At 39.7% G+C, this 23,589-nt stretch overlaps 1 protein-coding gene across 8 annotated transcripts in view; it reads right to left on the bottom strand.

Moving 5' to 3' along the window:
- LOC145399810 (protein lap4-like) overlaps positions 1 to 23,589 on the bottom strand; it is a 1,200,472-nt gene that overhangs the window by 726,022 nt on the left and 450,861 nt on the right. For all 8 annotated transcript variants that reach the window (XM_080272363.1, XM_080272366.1, XM_080272368.1 and 5 more), the window contains exons 12-13: positions 12,552 to 12,671; positions 6,197 to 6,307 (exon numbers count right to left, since the gene is read on the bottom strand). In XM_080272363.1, coding sequence (XP_080128489.1) covers positions 6,197 to 6,307; positions 12,552 to 12,671 — 231 coding nt within the window. The remainder of the gene's footprint in view (positions 1 to 6,196; positions 6,308 to 12,551; positions 12,672 to 23,589) is intronic.

Below are 23,589 nucleotides of genomic sequence, written 5' to 3'. Positions count from 1 at the left end.
AGCTACCCACCCGCTCAACATACTGTATATCGCCATGTCCAAAAGGCAGGCCTGGGGTGTCAAGATGGCAAAGGACAAATTTACAGCCCTCCTGACCGCCAATGCTATAAGAACCCACAAGACACACCCTATTATCCTGTACCACTCAAAGCGGCCATGAGCCTACAAGCACATTAATATGGAGAACCTGAAGGGGTACATTTGGATATCCAACTCCAAGGCCTACATGACCTCCACCATGTCCCTGGAGTGGTTTGACAATCACTTTGCCCCCGATGCAAAAGCGTTCTGTGAAGAGAACAACTTTGTCTTCCGTGTCCGACTGTTCATGGACAATGCTCAGGCTACACCCGCTTCCTTGCTGGGCGGCACCTGGCAGTACACATGGTGTTTCTGCCTCCAAACACCACCTCAAAGATCCAGCCTCTGAATCAGGAGGTGATTGCCAACACCAAACTAATTTTTTACCAGGACATCCACAACCAGCTAGGGCGGCCATGGACACATAACAGGAGCTCCTATAAATCCAGGGATCTCAGTCGCTTAGCCCTAAGACCTCCACAGTGGCTGTTTCACACAGCAAGAGTGATACTGACAGCCCTGTCCTTTTTACCTCCTCAACCCCTGACTCCACCATCTCTGCCAAAGTTTTTGGAAAAAATTTAACATCTGTCAGTCAGCTGAGGCCTCTATGAGGGCATGGGAGTCATTCACTGTGCCCACCATTACCCACACATGGAAGCTGCTGTTGTCAAATCTCATCACCAGTCAGCAAGGCTGGGAGGAGCAACAACAGCTTTTAGAAGAAATAGCTGATCCCAGTTCCTGGGCTTGCTGACGTAACACAGCAGGAAATTGAGGATCTGATCAACCCCATGTCTCCACAGGAGTCCATAGAAGGGATTTAATCCCAGAGCTAGGCAACTATGGCCATATAGCCCCACTAGGTTACAGGAGCACACTACCACTCCCCGCACGGCAGCCCCGGGCGAGGCTCGAACTCACAACCTCCTGGCCACGAACTCGGCGCTCTATCTCTGAATCACTGCGCCCCCGGAGTTCATAGAAGAAATGCTAGAGAAGGATATACAGGCACAACAATGGATTGCCCAGGAGCTACAAGAAGAGGTGGAATGAGCCCCAAACCACTTCATTTCTGTCCCACATTATCACTGTCAATTGTTGAGGAGATTCAGCCTTTCAATTTCACCCACAAAGAGAAAGTGACCAATCGTCTCCCCCATTGGTGAAGCGTTCAATGAATGAATCTAGTAAGGCCAACAAGCGCTAATAACATTATACCTAAAACCAAGGCCCTACAAAGCTTGGCAAGTACAGGTCCCACTCCATTTGAGGAGTCCTCTGAACATGGCACCCGCCCAGATCCTGAAGCCGTGGCCAACCTCATGCTCGATGAGGGATTCTCAGGCTTTGTGGTGGTGTAAGAGAGGCAAGCTTCAAGGGAGAGGCATAAAAGAAGGAATGTGCTGCATCAGAGGGTGCAACAAGAAAGGAGTGGTGGAGATGGAGGCAGTGGTGGGGCCCACTAGCCCCACCCAAACCTCAGATAACCCCCTATCATCAAGTCCATTGAAGCCCTTCACCCTGATCTTTCTAGTGAGTGTTATGTTTGAATGGAGGGCATGTGTGTGTTACACGTGTAAGTAATACAGTATTGCCAATACATACTGTATTTAGTGTACTGTATTGTATTTTATGATGTTTTTATGTTTTATTATTAGTTACTTTATGATTTATTGTGTTAACAGCAACATTTCAGGTAACTTTGGGACATATTTAAAGTAGGAAATACACTAGGGGGGTTAGTTGTTTTATGGGTCTGGACCCTGTTAGCTTATTTTCCATAAGGTCAATGCCCAAACTCTGACGAAGTCAACTTTCACGGGACTTTTCACGGTCCTTATCAGCACAAAACCTGGCGCCCTACTCTAGTGGTATTAGAAGCAAGCTGCAAAATAATGACTGCTTGTGTATGGTGTGCCTGGAAGAGAATGTACAGACTGAGAGGCATAAAAGGACTGATGCTGATGGAGAGTCTCTTGAGTGTGTGGAGGAGTTTTGTTATTTGAGGGACAGATTATAACATGGTGCTCTACTCTAGTGGTATTAGAAGCAGGCTGCAAAATAATGATTTCTTGTGTATGGTGTGCCTGGAAGAGAATGTACAAACTGAGAGGCATACAAGGACTGATGCTGATGGAGAGTCTCTTGAGTGTGTGGAGGAGTTTTGTTATCTGAGGAACAGGTTATGTGCTGGAGGTGGTGTTGGAATGGTTGGAGAAACTTCAGAGAGCTGCTGCTTCTCCTAACACTGCGAGGTGTTTCCCTCCCTGCTAAGGGATCCTTGTATGTGGCATGTGATACAAGTGCAATGCTGTATGGTACAGGACCTGGGCAGTAAAGGTAGAGGATATCTGTAGGCTTAAGCATACAGAAATGACAATGATTAGATGGATGTGCAGTGCGTCCTTGAATGCAAGGCCTGAGGGGGCTAGGATTACGACTGAGGCATTGAGAGGAAGGATGGGACCTGAATGTATTGGTGTTGTGATAAGGATGGGTAGATGCAGATGGTCTGGGCACACTGAAAGGATGGAAGATGAAAACTGGATGCAGAAGGTGAGACACGTGAAGATCATGAGTAGAGTTATGAGAGGCAGACCAAAAAAGACAAGAGACAAGGTCACAGATTATGACCTCGGTGATAAGGGACTGAATAGGAAGGCCGCCAGAGATTAGGCAGTGTGGAGAACTACCATTAGGTGGCAAAGACTGATGCATATAAATATGTTGGAGCTTTTACAAATGATACAATAAGTATGATATGTAAAATAAAGAAGCTAATCAACACAGACTGCTTTCACATATACCATGCCAATCTGGATGTGAAGTGCAAAGTCAAGGCTGAAACAATTCACATTACCATTTACCTAAACAAATAATACCTTATTTCTTTAAAATGATTAAAGACTTTATCATCAAATACATACACAAATACATCTGACCACAATATTTGAACAAAGATAGTGATCCATCCAACCATCCATCATCCACTATGTCACCCTATGTGAAGCGAAGAAGCCCGGGGCTAGGCAAGTCGGTCCTGACATTTAAGATGAGAGTGACCAGCCTCACTTATCTCTGAGTGGCATTACGTGAGCATTATCACCAAAAACCCCTTGGATATAAAGCTGTACAGGCTCAATCCAACTAAAGTGCCTTAACCCGCCCCATCCCGACCACTTTTCCACCACTGACTTCCCCCAATCCCGACCATTTTTGGAATTTTTTTTTTTTCTGCTCAAACCTCCGCTTTTGGTGAAAAACATCGAAATTTCATAGAGAAATCGCTCACCTGAGGTTTAAAATACTCGATCCAGGTAACAGTACCTCCTTACCTGACTGGGTTTTCTAACAGGCTGGCACCAAAGAAAATGAGTTCTATGGGAGGGTAACTATTTCACACCACTCATAAACAGTATTTATTTATTTACTTGGTACAAATTAATATGTAGTACGAGAGTATATTGGTTTTCAAACAGTAATATAGGCATTATAAGCATTGTTTCACTCACTAACTCATCACCATACCTGACCTTTTTTTGCCACATTACCTGATCATCATTTCTGACTGTTTCTTCCTCTAATGCTATGTAAAGTTTGTCCTCCATATTGTCATTGATTGGGGAATCACTCTGGCCCTGAATTTCGTACCGTGGCATGACATGGCTTTACTGGCCAGGTCACTGATAACAGGTGAATTGCTGAGACAATGGCATGCAGGGGTGGGGAGGAGGTCATGCTGGGTAAGGCATTGTCCCTGCCTGGCATCTTGTAGAGGAAGGTGTCCCGTGTATACGTACCAAAAATCACTCGCGAAAATTGAAAATTGTGCAAATTAGGGACCTTGCAATTGATTCGCATTTATGTACGTCAACGGGATTGGCAGTGACAAAACGTGTGGATGTTAATTCACGTCGACGAGACGCCACGGGTTAATTGCCCTCTAAACAACCAGGCACCATAATCTGGTTACATGATTACCACCTAGCATAGTAAATGGTTTTCTGGTGTAGAGGAAACCATTTGGTTTGTCACTCAGTGTAGAGTCACCCGTAAACAAAGGAAGAGGGGAGGGAGGGAGGGAGGGAGGGAGGGAGGGAGGGAGGGAGGGAAGAATAAGTAAAAATAATGTCAAGCTTCCTCCTAAGGAATTCTCATGCTGGGGCTGGCCATGGTATGGCTGATGTTTCTACAGACTGGACACTAGAACCACGTACCAAAATCAACTAATTACTTCCTTACAGTTGCTGGAAGCTGTTAGGAAAAAAGAAATCTAAAGCTGGTGTCCCAATGGATGTTTTTACTAACATGTTAGCCATTTTTGCAAGTTGAAACAACTAGTAAAGGGAAGTGATCATCACACTGGTGAGTGGTGTGGTGTTTCACATGCTGCCTAACAACAATAAAGACAGACAGAGTTAACATGGATACTGCAGTGAGAAAAGCTATAACAGACTGTTTTGCTCTGAAAATTGAAGTTGTACATCTAACATCTGAATAATGAATTTATGACATGCAGATGATGATGAACTTGGCCACAGTGAAGAGTGTTTAGATATGTCCACAGTTGGTCATTTATGAGTCTGAAAACTTATTTTACAATACCATAAAAAAATTAAATGGTTAAGAAGTACAGTACAGGAGTCAAACTTTATTTCAACAATACTATGTGAGTGAGGTGGAGGGGGAGAGAGGGAGGTGGAGGCCAAGGAGGAGATGGAGGGATGGGGTGGAGAGGTATATGAGAGAGAGGGGTGTGAGTTGGGAGCATGGCAGTGAAATGGCGAGGGACAGGGCGACGTGGAGGCGATTTGTTTATGGCCACCCCGAATGGGATTGAGGCATCTGGCAATAGATAAGAGATAGATAGACAGACTTTTAATTATTATTGTATCATGCTGTAATAGAATATTTTATTCACAGTTACAAAACTGATATTAAACCATCCGAGTACTAAGTGCAGATGCAAACCATGAGCCAAATTTGTTATCCATTTCTCCTCACAGGCCAAATTTTACCGACTGCTGGTCATTATGGTTAGCAGGTCACTAAAATGGCCAACATGTTAGCTGCATTTGGCCCTCTGTGCTGGCAGCTTTAAAATGTAATAAGGTTTGCAACACTATGTAAGTCTCAGCCTGAATGTTCCATTCACTTGTGGCTGAATTCTTCCTGCCTTAGACTGATGATTACGTGGCTAATTACCAAGCTTGTAGCCATTTTTTGCTCTCATGGTAATAACTCCCAGGGTCAATGTTAGCCATCCATCGACTAACTATTTTGGAATAAGAATATATGCATGGTAAATCGGCCAACCACCCCCTATTGGAGATGCTTACTTTGCTACGGCTAAGTTTGGTTGGGCTAGGTCCCCCCCCTTCTTTCTCTTTCTCTCTCTCTCTCTCTCTCCTTCTGGCCAACCACATTAGTTTAAAATACAACTCATTTCTTAAGAGTTCCCTTTTAAAAATATGTTATCTGCAACTGAAACAAAAATTTGAACAAATCACACCAAAAATCCATATGAAATACCTTGGTTTTATGTTCAATTCTCTACCTGGTCAAATTAAGAAATTTACAAAAATTTAAGAAAAACTGGTTTTGGCATCCGTATCTCTCCCAGTCCATAGAAAATCATGTGTGCAGTGGCAAACCTCAATATGGGGACTCCTAAAGAGGAAGAGTGATGTCATCTGATATGCTTTGGTTTTATTCATACTATGCAAAGTCCATCTTCATATTCTATAAGGATGTGCACTGTGAAGTCCAAAACATTAGAAAAACAATGAACTTACACGCTTCCTTGTGAAAGTCCTACTATCCATTTTATCCACACATAATAAAAAAACCAGGGTCATACTCTAAGTGGTTTTAGAGATTTTGTAACACCTCTTCTTTTGTAACATATTCTTCATATTACACCTCAATATCTTTTTTTATTTTAATGATGCAAACTATACTGACATTATAACAATGTAAATAGTACTGTATATACAAGAGAATGTTAAAGAATAACATGCTTCATAAATCACTAAGGGAGAGGTGCTATAATGTCTGCTTTGCTATTTAGAGTACAGTCCCAGTCACACTTGCGGACAATTGCACAGCTGACCTGTTGTGTGGGAGTTTGATGCTCTACTTCAGCTGCCACCTCCTGCCGGATGCCTGTTGCTGCCGTGGAGGTGGGAGACACTCTATTTGGTCGGAAGGTGTCACCCTTTTCCTGCAGAAATATAATTATAAACATTAACATAATCACCTTCAACATGCAAACTATTCATATTGTCACCTGCATCTACCTAACATTGCATCCATATACAGTGGGCCTGTCTTTTACAAAGGAATCAATAATGTTAACCACCCTTTACACAGCACTCCAATTTCTACCCTGCTGCCTTTTATGCCGGCCATTCTGGGGTTTACGTGGAAAAATTGCGGCGATGAACCCCCATTTGCCACTTTCGACATTCAAAATAATCATGCCATGATAAGACAGTCAAGAGATGTTGATGTCATGGCTTCGACTCATGTGCGCTCTCTCACAATGTCTTTTGTGTAACCTATTCCAGGTTGTACTTCTTTTTTCCTATGCCTTCCTACATCTATGATTAAACTATTCCTTTTTGCTTTCCATTTTGATACCAAATTTTTATACATGTTTACTGATACCCTCTTCATATATATTCATCATAATTTCATATAACTCATGGATATTTTCCATCACTGTCATTTTGCTTCAATCTGCATCACCAAAATAATGTCTTGGAGAGTAAAAATCTGCTTTTCCATAGTTTCATCCATCCCATTTATGTGTTTCTTATTGCACTCCCATATCTCTCATCAACACCAGCATTTCAGTGACCAAATGATTAGTTTTCCCCAGAGGACACTGGTACCTTAAATTAAACACATCTTGGGGATCTTTTGTAAATATCAAATCCAACATCAATGGTTCATCGTCTACTCTAATTCTTGTATTTTCTGTGACACGCTGAGTTAGCACATTCTCTACCATCAGGTCCATTACTTTGTATCCCTAATATTTTTCATTTATCCTTCTCAATTTACCTCCTTGCAGTGGATTGATTACACCACACTAACTGCATCAGTAGACTGTAAAAAAAAATCAAATTATCACCTACCACTGAATGCAAGGCAGCAGTGAAAGATTTGTATATTAATGTATTTCCACTTTTTAAAAATTCAATGCAAAATTATTTTCCTTCAAACTGGTGGATGCTAAATATTAATAATCTAGTACATTAATTTTTTTTTCCTCTATCACTTGCCAAATCAGGGGTGTATATTAGATGCTGGTGCACATATTGGGCTGGAAATATAGTAAATGCACCTAGTATGTCAGTTATTCAGGTGGTCAAAGGAGCAGTCTCACATGGGTCAAAGATGTTGGCAGTCAGTCCCAATTTAGCTCCACCAGTACAACGCGTGAAGAGCAGCAGCGCATTTTGCACGTTACAGTAATCGCTCAATTACCTGGACAGCCATTACCCGAATAATCCATTACCCAGATGCTGTGACCTGACTGTTTGAAACCATTACTCGTACATTTTTCATAATATCCAGACCAAATGCTTACGTCTGGGTGGAAATTATGGTTGCATGAACATTTCCACCTGGCCAAGTGAGAACAGCCTTGTGGCGCCACCCTGTCTAGCCGGGTAGTTTACCCAGTGGTGATTGCTTGTCTGTGGTTGATGGGTCTATTTGACCATGGTAACTGCTTGGCTGTGGTTTATAGGGCTGCTTGACTAGACAGAGTAATGTTAAACAACAGGAACGAGTGTTGCACGATGTGCTGTAGTGGCCTTTTACACTAGCTTTCAAAGTTAGGTTATGTACAAAGGGGGACCAGGGAAGAATTCCAATAGCCGGATAGAGCCTTTACCCGGACATGCCTTTGGCTCTATTACATCGGATAATCAAGGGATTACTGTATATAGTCACGACTCAGTATGTGACAGAGTTATGTCAAGTGAAAACCAACTGCATACTGATTTACCGTACATCGATGTCGATTCAACATGGGTTCATTGGAGATACGTTGGGGGTCACAGGCCACATAACCTAAAATTTAAAAAAAAATTTAGGCTTGCCCTCAGCACCTTCAGTTACACCATGCTTTCCACCTGGGGTAGCATCCTTGCCAGACATGATTTCCAAGTCATAAGTTTCAATATTTCACACAAAAAAGTTATCACTCCTTAATACAGTATCACACACTGCACATCTAAACTGCTATTTGGTGATGGCACTGATGCTTCAATAGCCTGCATGTATGAAATAGAAAACAAGGGAGGCGGTGGCTCAATCGGTAGAGAGGTGGCCTGCAGTCCTAATAGACCCAGGTTCAAATCCCCGCTGGGGCAGGGAACGGTTTAAGGATTTGAATTTCATTACATCAGGCTTTACTGATCTAACAGAAGACCAGCCGACATGTCATAAAAATACCCCTGCTAATACCAATACACCAGTCCTGTGAGACAGCCCTAGCATGTATTCAATATGGACGGTGGGAGTTAGTGCCGAAGTGGTAACATGTGGATGTGCATGGTACGTAGGAGGACTGCTGGGCCTTGATAGCAGGCTGTGAAGCCTATGCCCAGAGTCAGACACATAAAAAAAAAAAAAAAAAAAAAAAAAAAAAAAAAAAAAGTAAACACTGTGCAGCCATCTTCATTAAAACTTCTGACTGTTGGCTTGCACATACAGTGCTCGTCAGAAGTATTCAGCGTTGTCCGCCGGGCGCGCAATACTTATGGCCAAAAAAGAATCACCCATTTCTGGGGGTAAGAATTGAGCCACAAGTTTGAGCTCCGAGCATGACGTCACGGTAGCCTGGGGCCTTCTGACGCGCTGGTTGGTTCCCGCCTCAGTCGCCCACGGGCTGCCTGAGAGAGAGGAACTCCGCCGAGTGTCCCTCTCAAATTGCGCCATTTTTTACCGAGTGTCCCGCAGTGTTTTGGCCTTCAAAACTTTGTTATGGCACCTACCCGTGAACTATCGAGTGAAATCATATCCCAGATCATTGCCCTAAAGGAGGCAGGCCACCAGACAAAGGAAATTAGTGAATTGGTTGGTGTGGCACGATCGACAGTGCGTCGTTGGTGCGCGCGGTTTCGGGAGGAAAACAGTGGTGAAGTTCCCACAAAGAAACCGAGGTCTGGTAGGCCTAGGAAAACTTCCCCAAGGTCTGTTAATGTTTTAAAACGTGCAGTGGAGTTTAATCCTCGTGTGAGTGCAAGGAAAATTAAGGAGAGCAACCCAGAAGTGTTTGGTGAGGTGTCAGTGAGAACAGTGTCTCGTAGGGTGCATGAGCTTGGTTACACAAGTCACAGGCCTGTGAAAAAGCCTCTTCTCTCTAGCAGCCACAGAATTCGTAGGCTTGCCTTTGCTAATAAATATCTAAATTGGGGTGAGGAGCAATGGTTGTCAGTGTTGTGGTCTGATGAGGCAACGTTTAGTGTTACCTGTAACAGAGGAGCATGCAAAGGTAGTGACCCACTTGACCCACGGTATGTAGAAAGCACAGTTAAACATCCTGATTCACTCATAGTATGGGGTTGTTTTTCAGGGAAGGGTTTGGGGAAGCTTGTTGTACTTCCCAAGAACCTCAGAGTGAATCAGGATGTTTACCTGGAGCTTCTGTGTGATCATTTACCAGACTCCTTCGAGCTAACAGGTGCACGAGTGTTTCAGCAGGACGGTGCACCTGCTCACAAGGCCAAATCGGTCACCAATTGGCTTCGTGACTGCGAGGTATCATTCATGACAGACTGGCCAGGAAATAGCCCAGACCTCAACCCGATTGAAAACCTCTGGTACCTTGTAAAGAAGAGTCTCCAAGGGAAGGACGTGAGCTCTCTGCCTAAGCTGGAAGCCGCCATTCGTGACTCCTGGGACAAAATACCGCTCCAGCACCTCAGGAGCCTCGCCCTTTCACTTCCAAGACGTCTCAGGTCCGTGAAGAAACGTAAAGGCTACCCTACGAAGCACTAAAGGTAAATAAAATGCATTATTTATATGTTTTTTCAATGTTGAAAGGTTTGTTTCTCAAGAGGGACGCAGGGCGCTCCATACTTCTGACGAGCACTGTATGTAAGCACAGGAATGACGTACATGGCCATCGTACCAGCACATTTCATGAACGTCATCCAGAAAATACGTATAACTTTTACTTCACTGTTCTATCAACTTATCGCATACCAAACTATCGAATAACGAGTTGTGACTGTATACAATAACATTATAAAACAAGTGAAATAAAGACACTGAGTGGATAGTTGTGCAATTATCAGCTATGTGCAGTCTGAATATCATTTCTGTTAGAAATCAAGACTCAGTGCCGATCTAGCCCCCGGCTTGCAATGTAGTCTATCACAAATTACAGTACATCATTTACAGGTAATATAACACTGAAAATGAGCAATAAAAACATTGACTGAACAGCTGTGCAAGTACCTGCTCTGCGCATTCTTTTATGACAAAATGTATTTATGTGCTATCAGACACAAACCAGGACGAATGATCCTAACCTAGTGGATAATGACTGCTTTCTAGAAGGTATGAATAATAAAAACTAAGTGAATAACTTAGCCCATGTTTCACTGAGAATTATTATGCTTGGCAACTAGAGCCAAAATTAAAGATGATATGGCATAACTAAAAATTGCCAGGAATGCCCACACACATCAGTGATCAGACAATGACCAAAGCTGTAGCTGGGAGGTGCTTGTCTGCTCCTGCTGATCGACTCATTTCAGCTTTAACATTTATATTTTTTAACTGCTCCTGCTGATCGACTCATTTCAGCTTTAACATTTATATTTTTTAACTATGTCACAACATACCACTTGATCCTTGCAGATAATAATCCAACTGAAAGTCATTATGGTAATCAATCATATATCTGGTAATATACAGTACTGAATTGGAAAGGAGGTAGTGGAAATGGTGTTATGATTTTGCTTAGATTGTTTTCATGTTCAAAGGAAGGTTTAAGATGAGAAAATTAAACAGAAAAAAGTCTGTACCTTCCCTGTTTGTGGTGTCATCACCAACAACTCTTAGCATCAACATATTTTTCTCCATTAAGAAGACTATTTAAATTTGGAGAGCTTAAACTTGGTGAGATTTTTACAGCACTAAACGGTGTCTAAATATAACATTCAACTATACAATCAATATTTAATATAACTAATGATGATCAGGATGTGTCTGTGCATGTGTCTGATTGAGGTACAACTCTCAATAAGGACATACTGGTGACTTGTTAAAAATTTCTGGAGGTCTTCCCCCACATTAACCACTTAACAGTGTATTATCTAGTTGGATCATTTATACAGAATTTATTTACATGGGACCTAACCCTTACAACTTCAAACAAAATAAGGGCTCACTGCATACATCCCCTTCATCATCCTAACCCTGTATACATATAAACATCACTTGCATCCACATAAACCTGCATACATACATCAACAACCATCAACCAAACTCTGCATAAACATAACATCACCACCTTTATCCAACTAACCCTGCAGGGGCTACATATAAACATTACTACCCTCTCTATCCTAAACCTACATACATATAAATGACAAGAGCACCCTAAACCTGGATAAACATAAATATCAACCTTACCCTACTTCTTTATTTAAAAAAAAAAAAAAAAAAAAAAAAAAAATGGAGAGAGAGAGAGGGGGGGGGGGGAGAGGAGAGAATACATTTCACAGTGATATGTCCTCTTAACTACACATCATATCCCATAGCTCCCCCTTCAAGGTGTTGTGATCCTAACCTACACTTCAGAACAAAGACGGTGGGATTAAATGACTAGACTTTTTTTGCTTGAATTTTACTACTCGTATCTGTGCTCCCTCACAATTGCTGCTTACTTATTATTTCTACATGATTATATATTTCAAAATACTATAATCACAGACAAATTCTTATAATTAAAATTAAATCTTATCATACTTTTCAATTCAAGAAAGTGAAATTTACCAAGCGACATCATTCAAATCAACTATCTACTCCATATTACTATTGTGACCTCATCATTACCATAGGCTCCATAAATTTAGGGGTAAACACAGTACTCCAACCAGGTAATCATCATTAGGATATAAATTCAAATGGTTGTTGGGGCTTCCTGCTCACATAATGCCACTCTTGGATATACTGTACTGTATTACTGGTCACTCCTGCCTTAACTGTGTGGTCTAAACGGTCTAGCCCTGGGCTCCTATCCTCCTGATGGGGCACTAAATGACTGGATGACAGATGGATGAATACACATACCACTGGCTTTATTGGTACCATAACTATCCCTTCATCAATGCTGGGTACCCATAGCTGTGATCTCATTTAAAATATACTGTACCCAGCTATACATATACATGCATTTCCATTAGCAAAATTCATAACCTAAGACTGATCTGACTCACCGTCAGCTCACCAGCAGTGAGGAGGGGACCATCGCTACCCTTATTACTTTTCCCAAACAGCTTTTCTGCACGGGCCTTGAGATCTCGTGGGTGTGGGGTGTTGTGCCGAACAAAGTTGCTCTGTAAAGGACCAGATGCACAAATCAGCACCAGCCAAGAATGATTATGCAGGAATATGAAATGAATATAAAAGGATATTGTGTTCTTGCCATCTTTCTAGATCTAGGCTATTACAGATCATTATTGTACAAAGGTTTAGATATAAACATTACGTAACCATAACACATACTAAACTAATTAAACATTGTACATAAGCATTAAGTTGAGAGGTCTTAACACTACAGACAAGTAAGCGGCACGATGCTAAGAATTCTAATGACAACATAGTACTGCATAAACTCTGGTGCTACAATACTATCAACACCTTAAAACTACAGATCTTCAAGGAAATAAGATAAAAATATTTGAGGTATGAGAAATAAAATGATTTAAGGTTAGGCAAATGAGGTGAGCTGGAGAGGGTACTATGTAGAAAAGGGAAGTAATAACTTCTTACAACATAACTGCACTTCAGAAATATTTAATTCTGGTGTTACGTTAGGAGGTTTTAAGACTTCCAAACTCTTATTAGTACCCTAAATTTAACCTAGCCTCTTCATTGCATCAAAGTTAACATTTAAGATGATCAGTCTAATCACTGTGCAAACCCTGAATAATGTTACTGCAAGCTGGAGCATTCCTGCAGACCATCTACTCTAGCTGAGGTGATCCTTGCAATAACAAAACATACGAGCATTATACTGTGGGTACTTATATATCACACATGCTGGTTCTAACAACCATATGCAGGCAAATCTGTTCCTTCTGAGACTCACTTCATAATTTGTAGTTATAGCAGAAAGAAACCTAAAGCATTCTTATTCTCTGACTTTTGAGCTACTGACTTCATGCATATTAATTGCTTTAGTGGTGGACATAACACTGTTTCTTTCTTGTACACATAAATTTATCAAATATGCTAATAATATTATCAAAATTAAAAGATTTCTTTTTGTACTTTTACCAGATAAAATGCACTCCACAACTGTGTCTGCACTCATTTATGGATGAACAAAACTATACCTACCATATTATTGTTATTTGAAGTTATTTAATAAAAAATTATGTTTAATGAAAATAAAGTAAACATATTCCTTCATAAATGCAAACCTTATATAAAAGAAAGCCTAAAATAAATTGTATGGATATAAATAAAGGTATAGCAATGAACAAAATAAAGTGTGATGTCTATGTTGGCACCTACTGGATAAATCAGGACATTACAGTGATAAAAGACAAACACATGATTTCTTACACTGTAATTTAACATCTGTATCATCTTTCAAGAAAAGATACTGTACATAAAGTATTTTATTCAGTATATTCATTATGAGTTGAGATAAAAGTTTCATTCACAGGGAATGTAAGCATGGAAAAAGAGGAAGTGCAAACTGGCAAGCTGGAGAGAGAATCCTATACAGAAAGATTATGGTATACTGATTGACGGCATGACATGATCAGAACAGAGGAGGCACTAGACACCGACTGCTGGGACACATCCAGGCACGACACACTCTCAACGGCTAAACAGTATACCTGTCTTGTAAGAACATCACCAGGGGGCTGTATATTATACATAAAACTATTAACATCCACTCACAGCCACACAACACCACACTGTATATGGTGATCCCCTGAGTATTGTACACTTGGTTATTGCATTTTCCATTATAGTTGCAACATAAAAATCTTCACTCCTGCCATTATCATGCATTTTTTTGGCTAAAAAAAAAACTTTATTAGCATACACCTGAACTGGTTTCTACTAACAACGATGATGCAAAATCTGTGGCTTCTGATGGCTTTGAGGTATTTTTTGACAAAGATAAGGCCCTGCTCAGGGAGTTTATCCCAGGCAGTGCAGACCTCTAACCCCCTCCAGCTTCAGAACCCCTTACCTCAAGCCCATCTCAGGTCTCTACAGTATATGATACGTGTTTAATCTTTATGGTGACCTTTTCATCATTTTCTGTTAACCATGCCGATGGGTTTCTGATACCAAAACAAAGTGGATGTACTTTGTGAGTCTAAACTGTTGCAAGTGTGAAATTTTGGGTTTACAAGTGAGCTGCCCAATACCAAGTACAATAATTACACAGGTTTCGTGCATTCATTAATCACGCAATTTCGTTATCAAGCACTAGGCATGGTGCCAATTATGCACAATAACCAAGGGATCACTGTATACAGTAAATATCTATCTGTCTATCTATCTATCAATCTATCTATCTACAAACATAGTATATATATAATATATATATACAGTATATATATATATATATATATATATATATATATATATATATATATATATATATATATATATCACTATCAAGAGGTATCAATGAGAAAAGGAAAAATTACTACATGGATGGTGACATAAAATTTATATGGTGTTAAGATCAAAATCTACAGGGATTAAAGATGATCAGATGCTGACATACTTGTGACATCAGAATAATTCAACATTAAACTGAGAAACAAGGGGAATCTAAAATTAAATATTGAGTTTATATTTCACACACTTCCCCACTTGCAGTAACTACAATCCCATTTAACAATAACCTATATTCATGGGACTAAGGATCACATTAAACAAAATTAAAGTATGTCAGTACACAGGGAACTTCACTGTAAAGTACATCTGTCATGCAAGATGCAGCTATTCTACCGGGACAAGATAATTTGTCTTAAGGTAATACAGGCTAGTCAACATTACTTTCAAAAGGTAGAGCAATACTGTATATGAATATATGACAGACGAGGCAACGGGACAGAGTCCAATAGCCACCAGCATTGTTCAAGACGCTACTGATAACATGCCAGCGAGCAGGACACAAGTCAGAACACAAGTCAACACACGCATAAACAATCAAGGCAGGAGCTGGAGAAGTTGACATTGTAAAAAAAAATAATAATAATAAATAATAAAAATAAATAAAAATAAGGAGTAAAGGTGGAAGACTCACCAGTGTTTCCACCAGTCGTTTGCATAATTGCTAAGTACCAACCAATCATCAGCATTTGGTTAGGCGTGTAAGGAAATGCAAGGGGACAGGGTGGCATGAAATGTAGTTAAAACATTGGGACTTCTTAACCAGCAGGCTCTTCGTATCTCTTTAAGGAGTGAAGTTCTCTTTGTGGCAAGTTACTTTAAAGTGAAGGTACATAACAAAGTACTTTTGAGTCTAAGAACAATGAAATCATATGCAGTATATCGTTTGGAGATACCATAAGGAGCACATACTGATCTAGAGTAAATAATCATGGGTTAGCTGGCAAAACTACAAAAACTAATTTCTATCCATTTGCTTAGTCTGAATACACAACAGGGAGTCAATGACCATTACTTAAAAAAGAACATAATTCACTTCTAGTTGAGCTCTGCCACTGTCATGGCAAAGCATATCAAGTGATGGCTTATGATACCTACAAACTACAATAGCAGGAACAATCAGGGAAAAAACTGCGAGGTAAGTAATTAGATTCATCATGTGAATAATGTATGGGAATAAAAAAAAGGAAAAAAAAAAAAAAAAAAAAATCAGTGGCAACAGTACTAATCACAGAATTAATTTTAATAGCAACAGCTCATATTTCGAATACGTAAAATCAGGTACATTACAAGATTAAAACATTCACTCTACCACGATCATCCACTGATTATTTAGAGTAGATCAGTGCAGGCTACTCATAAACTGCCTTGCTACTGGGAGAAACACTGACTGAGAGGATAGACAGAAGTATTAACAAAGGAACAGAGATTCAGTGACAAATGTTTTTCACCACCAGATGGAAGCATGACAGGACTTGTTAAATATAGTATGGATAAAGCTCCGGGCTTTGAGATAACAGCAGTTTCCAAATCAAATAATGTCAACTTCATTCAGGCTTTAAAGAAACTATGCTCCATGAGAGACTCCTCTTTAAAACTACAGTAAAACAGTTTTAATGCTTTATGAATATTCATATTACCAAGGCTTGTGAAGAACACAGTAAAGAGGTTATGATCAATGGGTATGCAGTTTGAACTGGATCACATAAAAAATAAATAAATTATAAAATTAAAAAAATAAATATTAATAAAAATACCATGCTTCAGTTCTATATAGTGATTAACATATCTTCAGGACTTCCTGTATAAATAGTGAGTTAAATGTGACATAAAGAAAGTCACAGACAATAATATACATTCCATTAGATATGTTTGAAGTTCTTTACTGGGACCATCTGCACACCCAACACAGACAGTCATGCAGAGGGAGGGTCATGGATTCCTTGGGTCACAGATTTCTTATCTTGTCACACAGTCAAAGGCCAACACTGCAAACATACTTCATGGTTTTCATTTTTATCCACTGGCCAATCTACAACCCCCGAGTTTATCCAGTTTGGTCATGACAAAATAAAGATTTCATCTCGTGGTTACCAAACATCAATGCATCCTCAAGTTCTCGTTCACTCCATGTTTCTGCTTCTTTCTTGGTCTTTCCCTCCTAGTTGATCTTTTACACCCTGAGTATTTCATATAATTAAATTGACCTCATTTATTCTCTTGACATCATCTACCACATCCACCTTTATTCTGCTCCATTTATACACCTATTACCATAATTTGTTCACCAATCTCTCTTAGAAGATCACATACACTCCTCAAGTAACTTATCTCTACTGACATTATAAATTATTCTGAACCTCTACTGACTTTATAATTCCTGATCCTTCAATACAGTCCAATATATCCTTCCCTGAATAAACACTTACACAAACTAGTCATGCAGGTATCTCTTTATTTTGATGTTAACAAATCAATCCCTCATTACAGCTTTCATAATCTCTATAATAATTCTAACTAGCTGGATCCTCTCCCCACCTCTATTCACATACCTAAATAATTTCACAGCACCATTCAACCTTCAAGAACAACACCTGCCTATACAACACCTACCAGTGTCCACTATGACTTTGCTCTTTCTCAAGTACTAATGCATTATGCAACACATAAATTTTTTCATTAATTTGTAGTTCCCCTTCAGTATCAGTAAGCAGTGCAGCAACACCCATACAAAAGGGAATAATTAATCCTAACTTCTTGAAATTTCAGGCTAATCTCTTCGCTTCACCCTCACTTTCATTTCCCTAACTGCTCAATCACTTGATACAATGAACAGTCAAAGAGACACCACTTACCTATACTTCAAACATACTCCTGTATAAATGTATTGTACTGTAGAGCCTAACAATCCATCCACTCTTACTGCAACTTTTGTTCCATCATATGCAGTTTGTAGCACTGTCAACAGTCTATTCCTTACATTCTAAACATGTTCCACAGTAACTGTCTTGTTACTGTGTGATATGCCTTTTCTGTATTAAAAAATACTAAATAAAATTTCTTCCTTTGCAAAGAGTTTACTACAATTTTTCTGTGAGTAAAATTTTGGTCTTTCCATTTATGATATTTTCCGTTAAAAAGTTTGGTATCTGAGCATCACCCTGACTTTGACACTCAAAAAAAAAAAAAAAAAAAAAAAAAAAAAAAAAAAGTAAAAATAAATAAATCAATTATTAAATAAAAGCCTTGATGATACTTAATATAACATACCCATCAGCTTCAGTGTTATACTATCACTCTTGATTAAATATGTCAGGCCTTCCTTCAATTAATCTAGTCATGGAGCATCTGTTTTTTAGGACACTTTTCTTATATGTGCAACATGGACTAAAAAAATACAGCAGAGTAAAATTACCAATATCTGGTAAAAACAGTCCTTCCTCTCTGCTCATATTCTTGCCTGATTATTATTAAAAAAAAAAAAAAAAAAAAAAAAAAAAAAAAAAAAATTGTGCAAGAAGTATACTGACACTCTGTGAAAAGGTGAGCAAAGCACCTTCAAGTACTTGTCAAAAATACACTCTCAGTCACATACTGTTTATCCCTTGAAACCATGGACATATTTTTCATGTTATTCTTGGTACCTTCAGACAATTTCATGCACCTTAAGTTATGGGACACATCTTGTAGTGGAAAGATTAATGGAGGCAAAATTGTATCTAACTGCTCCAGATCAAAAAGTTTATCCTAGGTAAATAAAATTGTTGGGAGAGAGCAAAATTAAAATGAAAATTATGTCATTGGAATGAAGGGGCTAAACTGTAATTCTGAGATATAAAATTCAATATGACTTTTTTTTTTTTTAATTGCTGTATTTTATTTCCTTTCAGCACAAATATGATGTAAAATCTATCTATCTATCTATTGCCAGACGCCTCAATCCCGTTTGGGGTGGCCACAAACAAATCGCCTCCAAGTCGCCCTGTCCCCCGCCATTTCACTGCCCTGCTCCCAACTCACACCCCCCTCTCTCATATACCTCTCCACCCCATCCCTCCATCTCATCCTCGGCCTCCCCCTCCCTCTTCCCCCCTCCACCTCACTCACACTCTCTTCGTCAGTCTTTCACCCTCCATCCTCTCCACATGGCCAAACCACCTCAGTGTGTTCCTCATAACGCTTCCTATCACATCCACATCCACACCACAACGCTCCTTTATATCCTCATACTAAATATCTTTTTAAGAAATCACAGGTGCTCTGTTTAAGTCATAATACTGTTTGTTTGTCTATCTATCTATCTATCTACAGCCAGACACCACAATCCCATAAGGGATGGTTGTTTTTCTTTAAGTTAGATGTTTTGCAGGGGGTGGAGGATAGAGGGGCACTAACCCTCCGCTAACCCACTTGTTGACACATAGGGAACATGTATGGTTGATTACTGTATATGGTTACCACCCAGCACTGTAAGTGATTTCCATTACTTATACAAAAACCTATGACTACAAAGTTTTGATTATAAATTTTATTAAAAATTTCTAAATCTGAAACCCCCAAGCTACAACCCATTCGAGTTACAACTTTTGACCCATAAAGAACTCTTGAGATATTTGGGGTTTAATCTGGATTGCTGCCACATTATCAGGATTTTATTCAGCTGAGGAAAGCCTTCCATCTGTAAAGCACTAACACAATAAATATGTAATATGCACTGTTAACATCATACAGTACATGTATGTACAAAATACAGCAATTTTTCAGTGCCATTATTACCTATTATTCACATAAGGAATAATTCTTAGTTAATTCCAACTGTTCACCATCAGCCAACAGTCAGGGAGCAGTGTATTGCTTCAAATAAAATTATACTATTGTATGAATGTCATATCATATTCAGATTTCTTCAGGCAAATGTAACATTGCAGAGGATCAAGACAGATCCTCACTACAGTGAAGGAGTCTAACGACATCCAGTGTTTACTTTCTGTACTATGAAAAGCTATTTTTAAAAACAGGGAAATATCACCCCAACAATATCAAATGAAGATAAACTTAAGGGTAATCCAAAGACATCACACATATATCATGGCCAGGGTAAATTCAAGATGAAAGATTACAAGAAAGAAAGGGTAAGAAAGTGTGCCAAGTCAACTCAAAATCTAACAGTCTTAGTCAATTTCTGTATTTCCACCTAAGAGATGAAGGGACCAGCTAATATCACAACAAACCAAAATCTACAGAAGCAGTGTGACCAAATAAATTTACCTCAATATGGACTGAGAATCATACTCCACATAGAGTACAGTACTATCTATCTATTGCCAGACGCCTCAATCCCGTTTGGGGTGGCCACAAACAAATCGCCTCCACGTTGCCCTGTCCCCTGCCATTTCACTGCCCCGCTTCCAACTCACACCCCCCTCTCTCATATACCTCTCCACCCCATCCCTCCATCTCATCCTCGGCCTCCCCCTCCCTCTTCCCCCCACCACCTCACTCATATACACTCTCTTCGTCAGTCTTTCACCCTCCATCCTCTCCACATGGCCAAACCACCTCAGTGTATTCCTCCTAATGCTTCCTATCACATCCACATCCACACCACAACGCTCCTTTATATCCTCATTTGTCAGCCTGTCTCTCCACGTGACTCCACAGGCTCCTCTTAAATAACTCATTTCCACTGCTTTCACTCTTGATTTGTGTCCTTCCAGCAACGTCCAAGCTTCACTTCCATACGTTAGAGTTGGTATCACAATACTGTCATGTAGTAACTTTTTCACTTCCATGCTCACTTCCCTGCTTCTTATCACTGCTTTCAAGGAACCAGCAACCTTTCTTCCCTGCTGTACCCTTTCAAGCACTTATCCCTCCAAACCTCCATCCTTACTCATCACACTACCCAGGTACTTAAACGTACTCACATTTTCCAATTGCTCACCATCCAACCTCGCTGTACATTCACTGACTTCACCTCTCTCAAAGACCATCACTTTACTCTTCCCTACATTCACCTTTAGGTTCCGTTTCTTACACACTCTCCCAAACTCATCCACCAAGCCTTGCAGCTCTCCTTATTCTTCACTCAACAACACAGTATCATCTGCAAACAACAGTACAGGGAGTTTCCAAACACTACCCTCTCTCACCAGGGTCACTCCAACATCCACTACCCTACCTTGTACCTCTTTTATTACCCCATCCAAGTACAGATTGAACAACCATGGAGACATGACACATCCCTGTTTCAACCCAACCTTCAAAGAGAAAAATTCACTCAGTTCACCATCCACACACACTGCAGCCTTAGCACAATCATACATACTCTTCACAGCATTCAACAACTTCCCATCAACTCCATATATTCTTAACACTTTCCAGTATTAAGTACAGTACTACAATTATAAAATAGGCTTAAATGCTGAGAGAGAGAGAGAGAGAGAGAGAGAGAGAGAGAGAAAGTTACAAGGAAAAGCTAGTATCTCAAAGACCTTGTGGTCATATCGAAGAGATATTTTAAATTAGCTTGGGAATGCACATCTAATTCACAAATAATTATAGTGTGGAATGATCTTATCAAGGTTTCTTTTAAATTGCTCTACTATGGTGTTATTAACAACATACATGAGGAGTCTGTTCTGGGTGAAGCAGATCTTGTACATGAAAAAATATTCACATAAGCTGGTGTTAAATTTTTTAAATTCCAGCTTCCACCATGATTGCATGTTGTGTTTCAGCTGATACTAAACAACACTCCATGGTCAAGACTGTCAAACTCATTCAGTATTTTAAACATTTCAACAAGCTAATCTTGTAGTCTACAAGTTTCTAATGAAAACAGTCCCAGAGCTCTCAGGCAATCCTGATAACTCAAGTCTCCTGATGGATGTAGTAAGTTTTGTAGCTCTAGCCTGAACTCTTTCAAGTCAATCTATGTCTTTCCTAAGAGTAGGTGACCAGAAATGCAAGGCATACTTTAGAAGTGACCATATTAAGGAGTTATAGAGTGTAAGAACAATCTTTCTATTCCTACACCAGCATCTCCACATTCAAGGGATCAGCATCCACAAGTTCACCTATCTGTGAGGCCTCATATGCTCAGATATATATATATATATATATATATATATATATATATATATATATATATATATTAAAACCTCTACATAATAGACTTCAATAGACCAGAATTCACTTCTACTGGAATCAAGGAGCTACCGAACTAAATTCCTATACAGTACTGTATATCGGAAGAAGTCCGATATAGCAACATGCATTCCAGACTGCCTGAGCAAATATGTTCGCCACAATAAGGTAAATATATGACATTTATCAGTATACAGTACAGTATTAATACAGGCAAACCCCAAGATGTGATACCCCTACATGCAATACTCGGCAGAGAGATGGGGGTAGAAATACCACCCTACACCACTGAACAATGGCCAAACCCCAGTATAATTATTATTATTATTATTTTTTTTAATTTTGATGATATTTTAGTCTTAAATTTTGTGCTTAGGTTGATTTGTAAACTGTTTTTAGACTTAATGTGCTTTAGTCACAGGTGGTGAACACTGTCATTTTGAGGTAAGTTTACTAAGTTTGATTTTTTCCAGACTTATTTTTAATGATTTTCAGATTTTATTTTTGGGTTTGGATGAGTTATAAACTGCTTTTGGGATCAGAATATGAATGAAGGGTGTGTGACCTGGGAGCAGGGCAGTGATATGGCAGGTGACAGGGCAACATGGAGGCAATCTGTTTATACCTTATGGGATTAAGGTGATAGATAGATAGGATCAGTTTTGCTTATTTTAAAGCTATTAGGAGTTTAGGTTGGATAGCAACTTCTTTTTGGACTCATTTGAGTGGGTTTAGGACTTGATTGGGGGGAAACCCAAGGCTCAAAAACGCATCCAAATACTTTACCTGTTGACTCTACCCCGAAATATGATACTCCACCTAGCAATGGTTTTTACTTTTTTTTTTTTTAATGTGAGGAAGAAGGAACCAAAGGCCGCGAGCCCACAATTATTGTTCCTTCCAAGAGAAAAACAAAATACAAGAGAGATCCAAATTCTAGATCCGATCATTTCGAGTTGCCTGGACACACTGCATTTGAGAGACTGGAGATCATAGGAAGCAGGAAATATAGACAGAGGGAGACAGTTCCAGAGTTGACCTGTTGCATAAATGAAGGATTGGGAGTAACGGTTAACTCTTGCATTAGAAAGTTGGACAGAAAAGGGATGAGAGTTTGCTGCTAGACGGGTGTTACGTGCCAGTCGTAGAGGTGGAGGAATGCATGCAGACAGTTCAGAGTAGCAGTGACCACTGAAGTAGCGATAAAAAAGAGATAAAGATGCAACAGTGCGGCGATGAGACAAAGGTTGAAGGGAGTCAGTAAGAGGAGGAGAGTTAATGAGACGCAAAAGCCTTTGATTCCACCCTATTAATAAGAGCTGTATGTGGGGAGCCTCCCCACACATGAGAGTTGTACTCCACACAGGGGAGGATAAAACCCCTGTATAGAGTCAATGATTGTGCAGGGCTAAAGAAAGAATGGAGTCGGCTTAGCACACCTAATCTCTTTGAAGC

This window comes from Coenobita brevimanus, chromosome 50, assembly GCF_032717465.1.
Source record: "Coenobita brevimanus isolate Jiangsu-jjx chromosome 50, ASM3271746v2, whole genome shotgun sequence".
Classification (NCBI taxonomy): Eukaryota; Metazoa; Arthropoda; class Malacostraca; order Decapoda; family Coenobitidae; genus Coenobita; species Coenobita brevimanus.
This window is presented reverse-complemented; position numbering and strand designations above follow the sequence as displayed.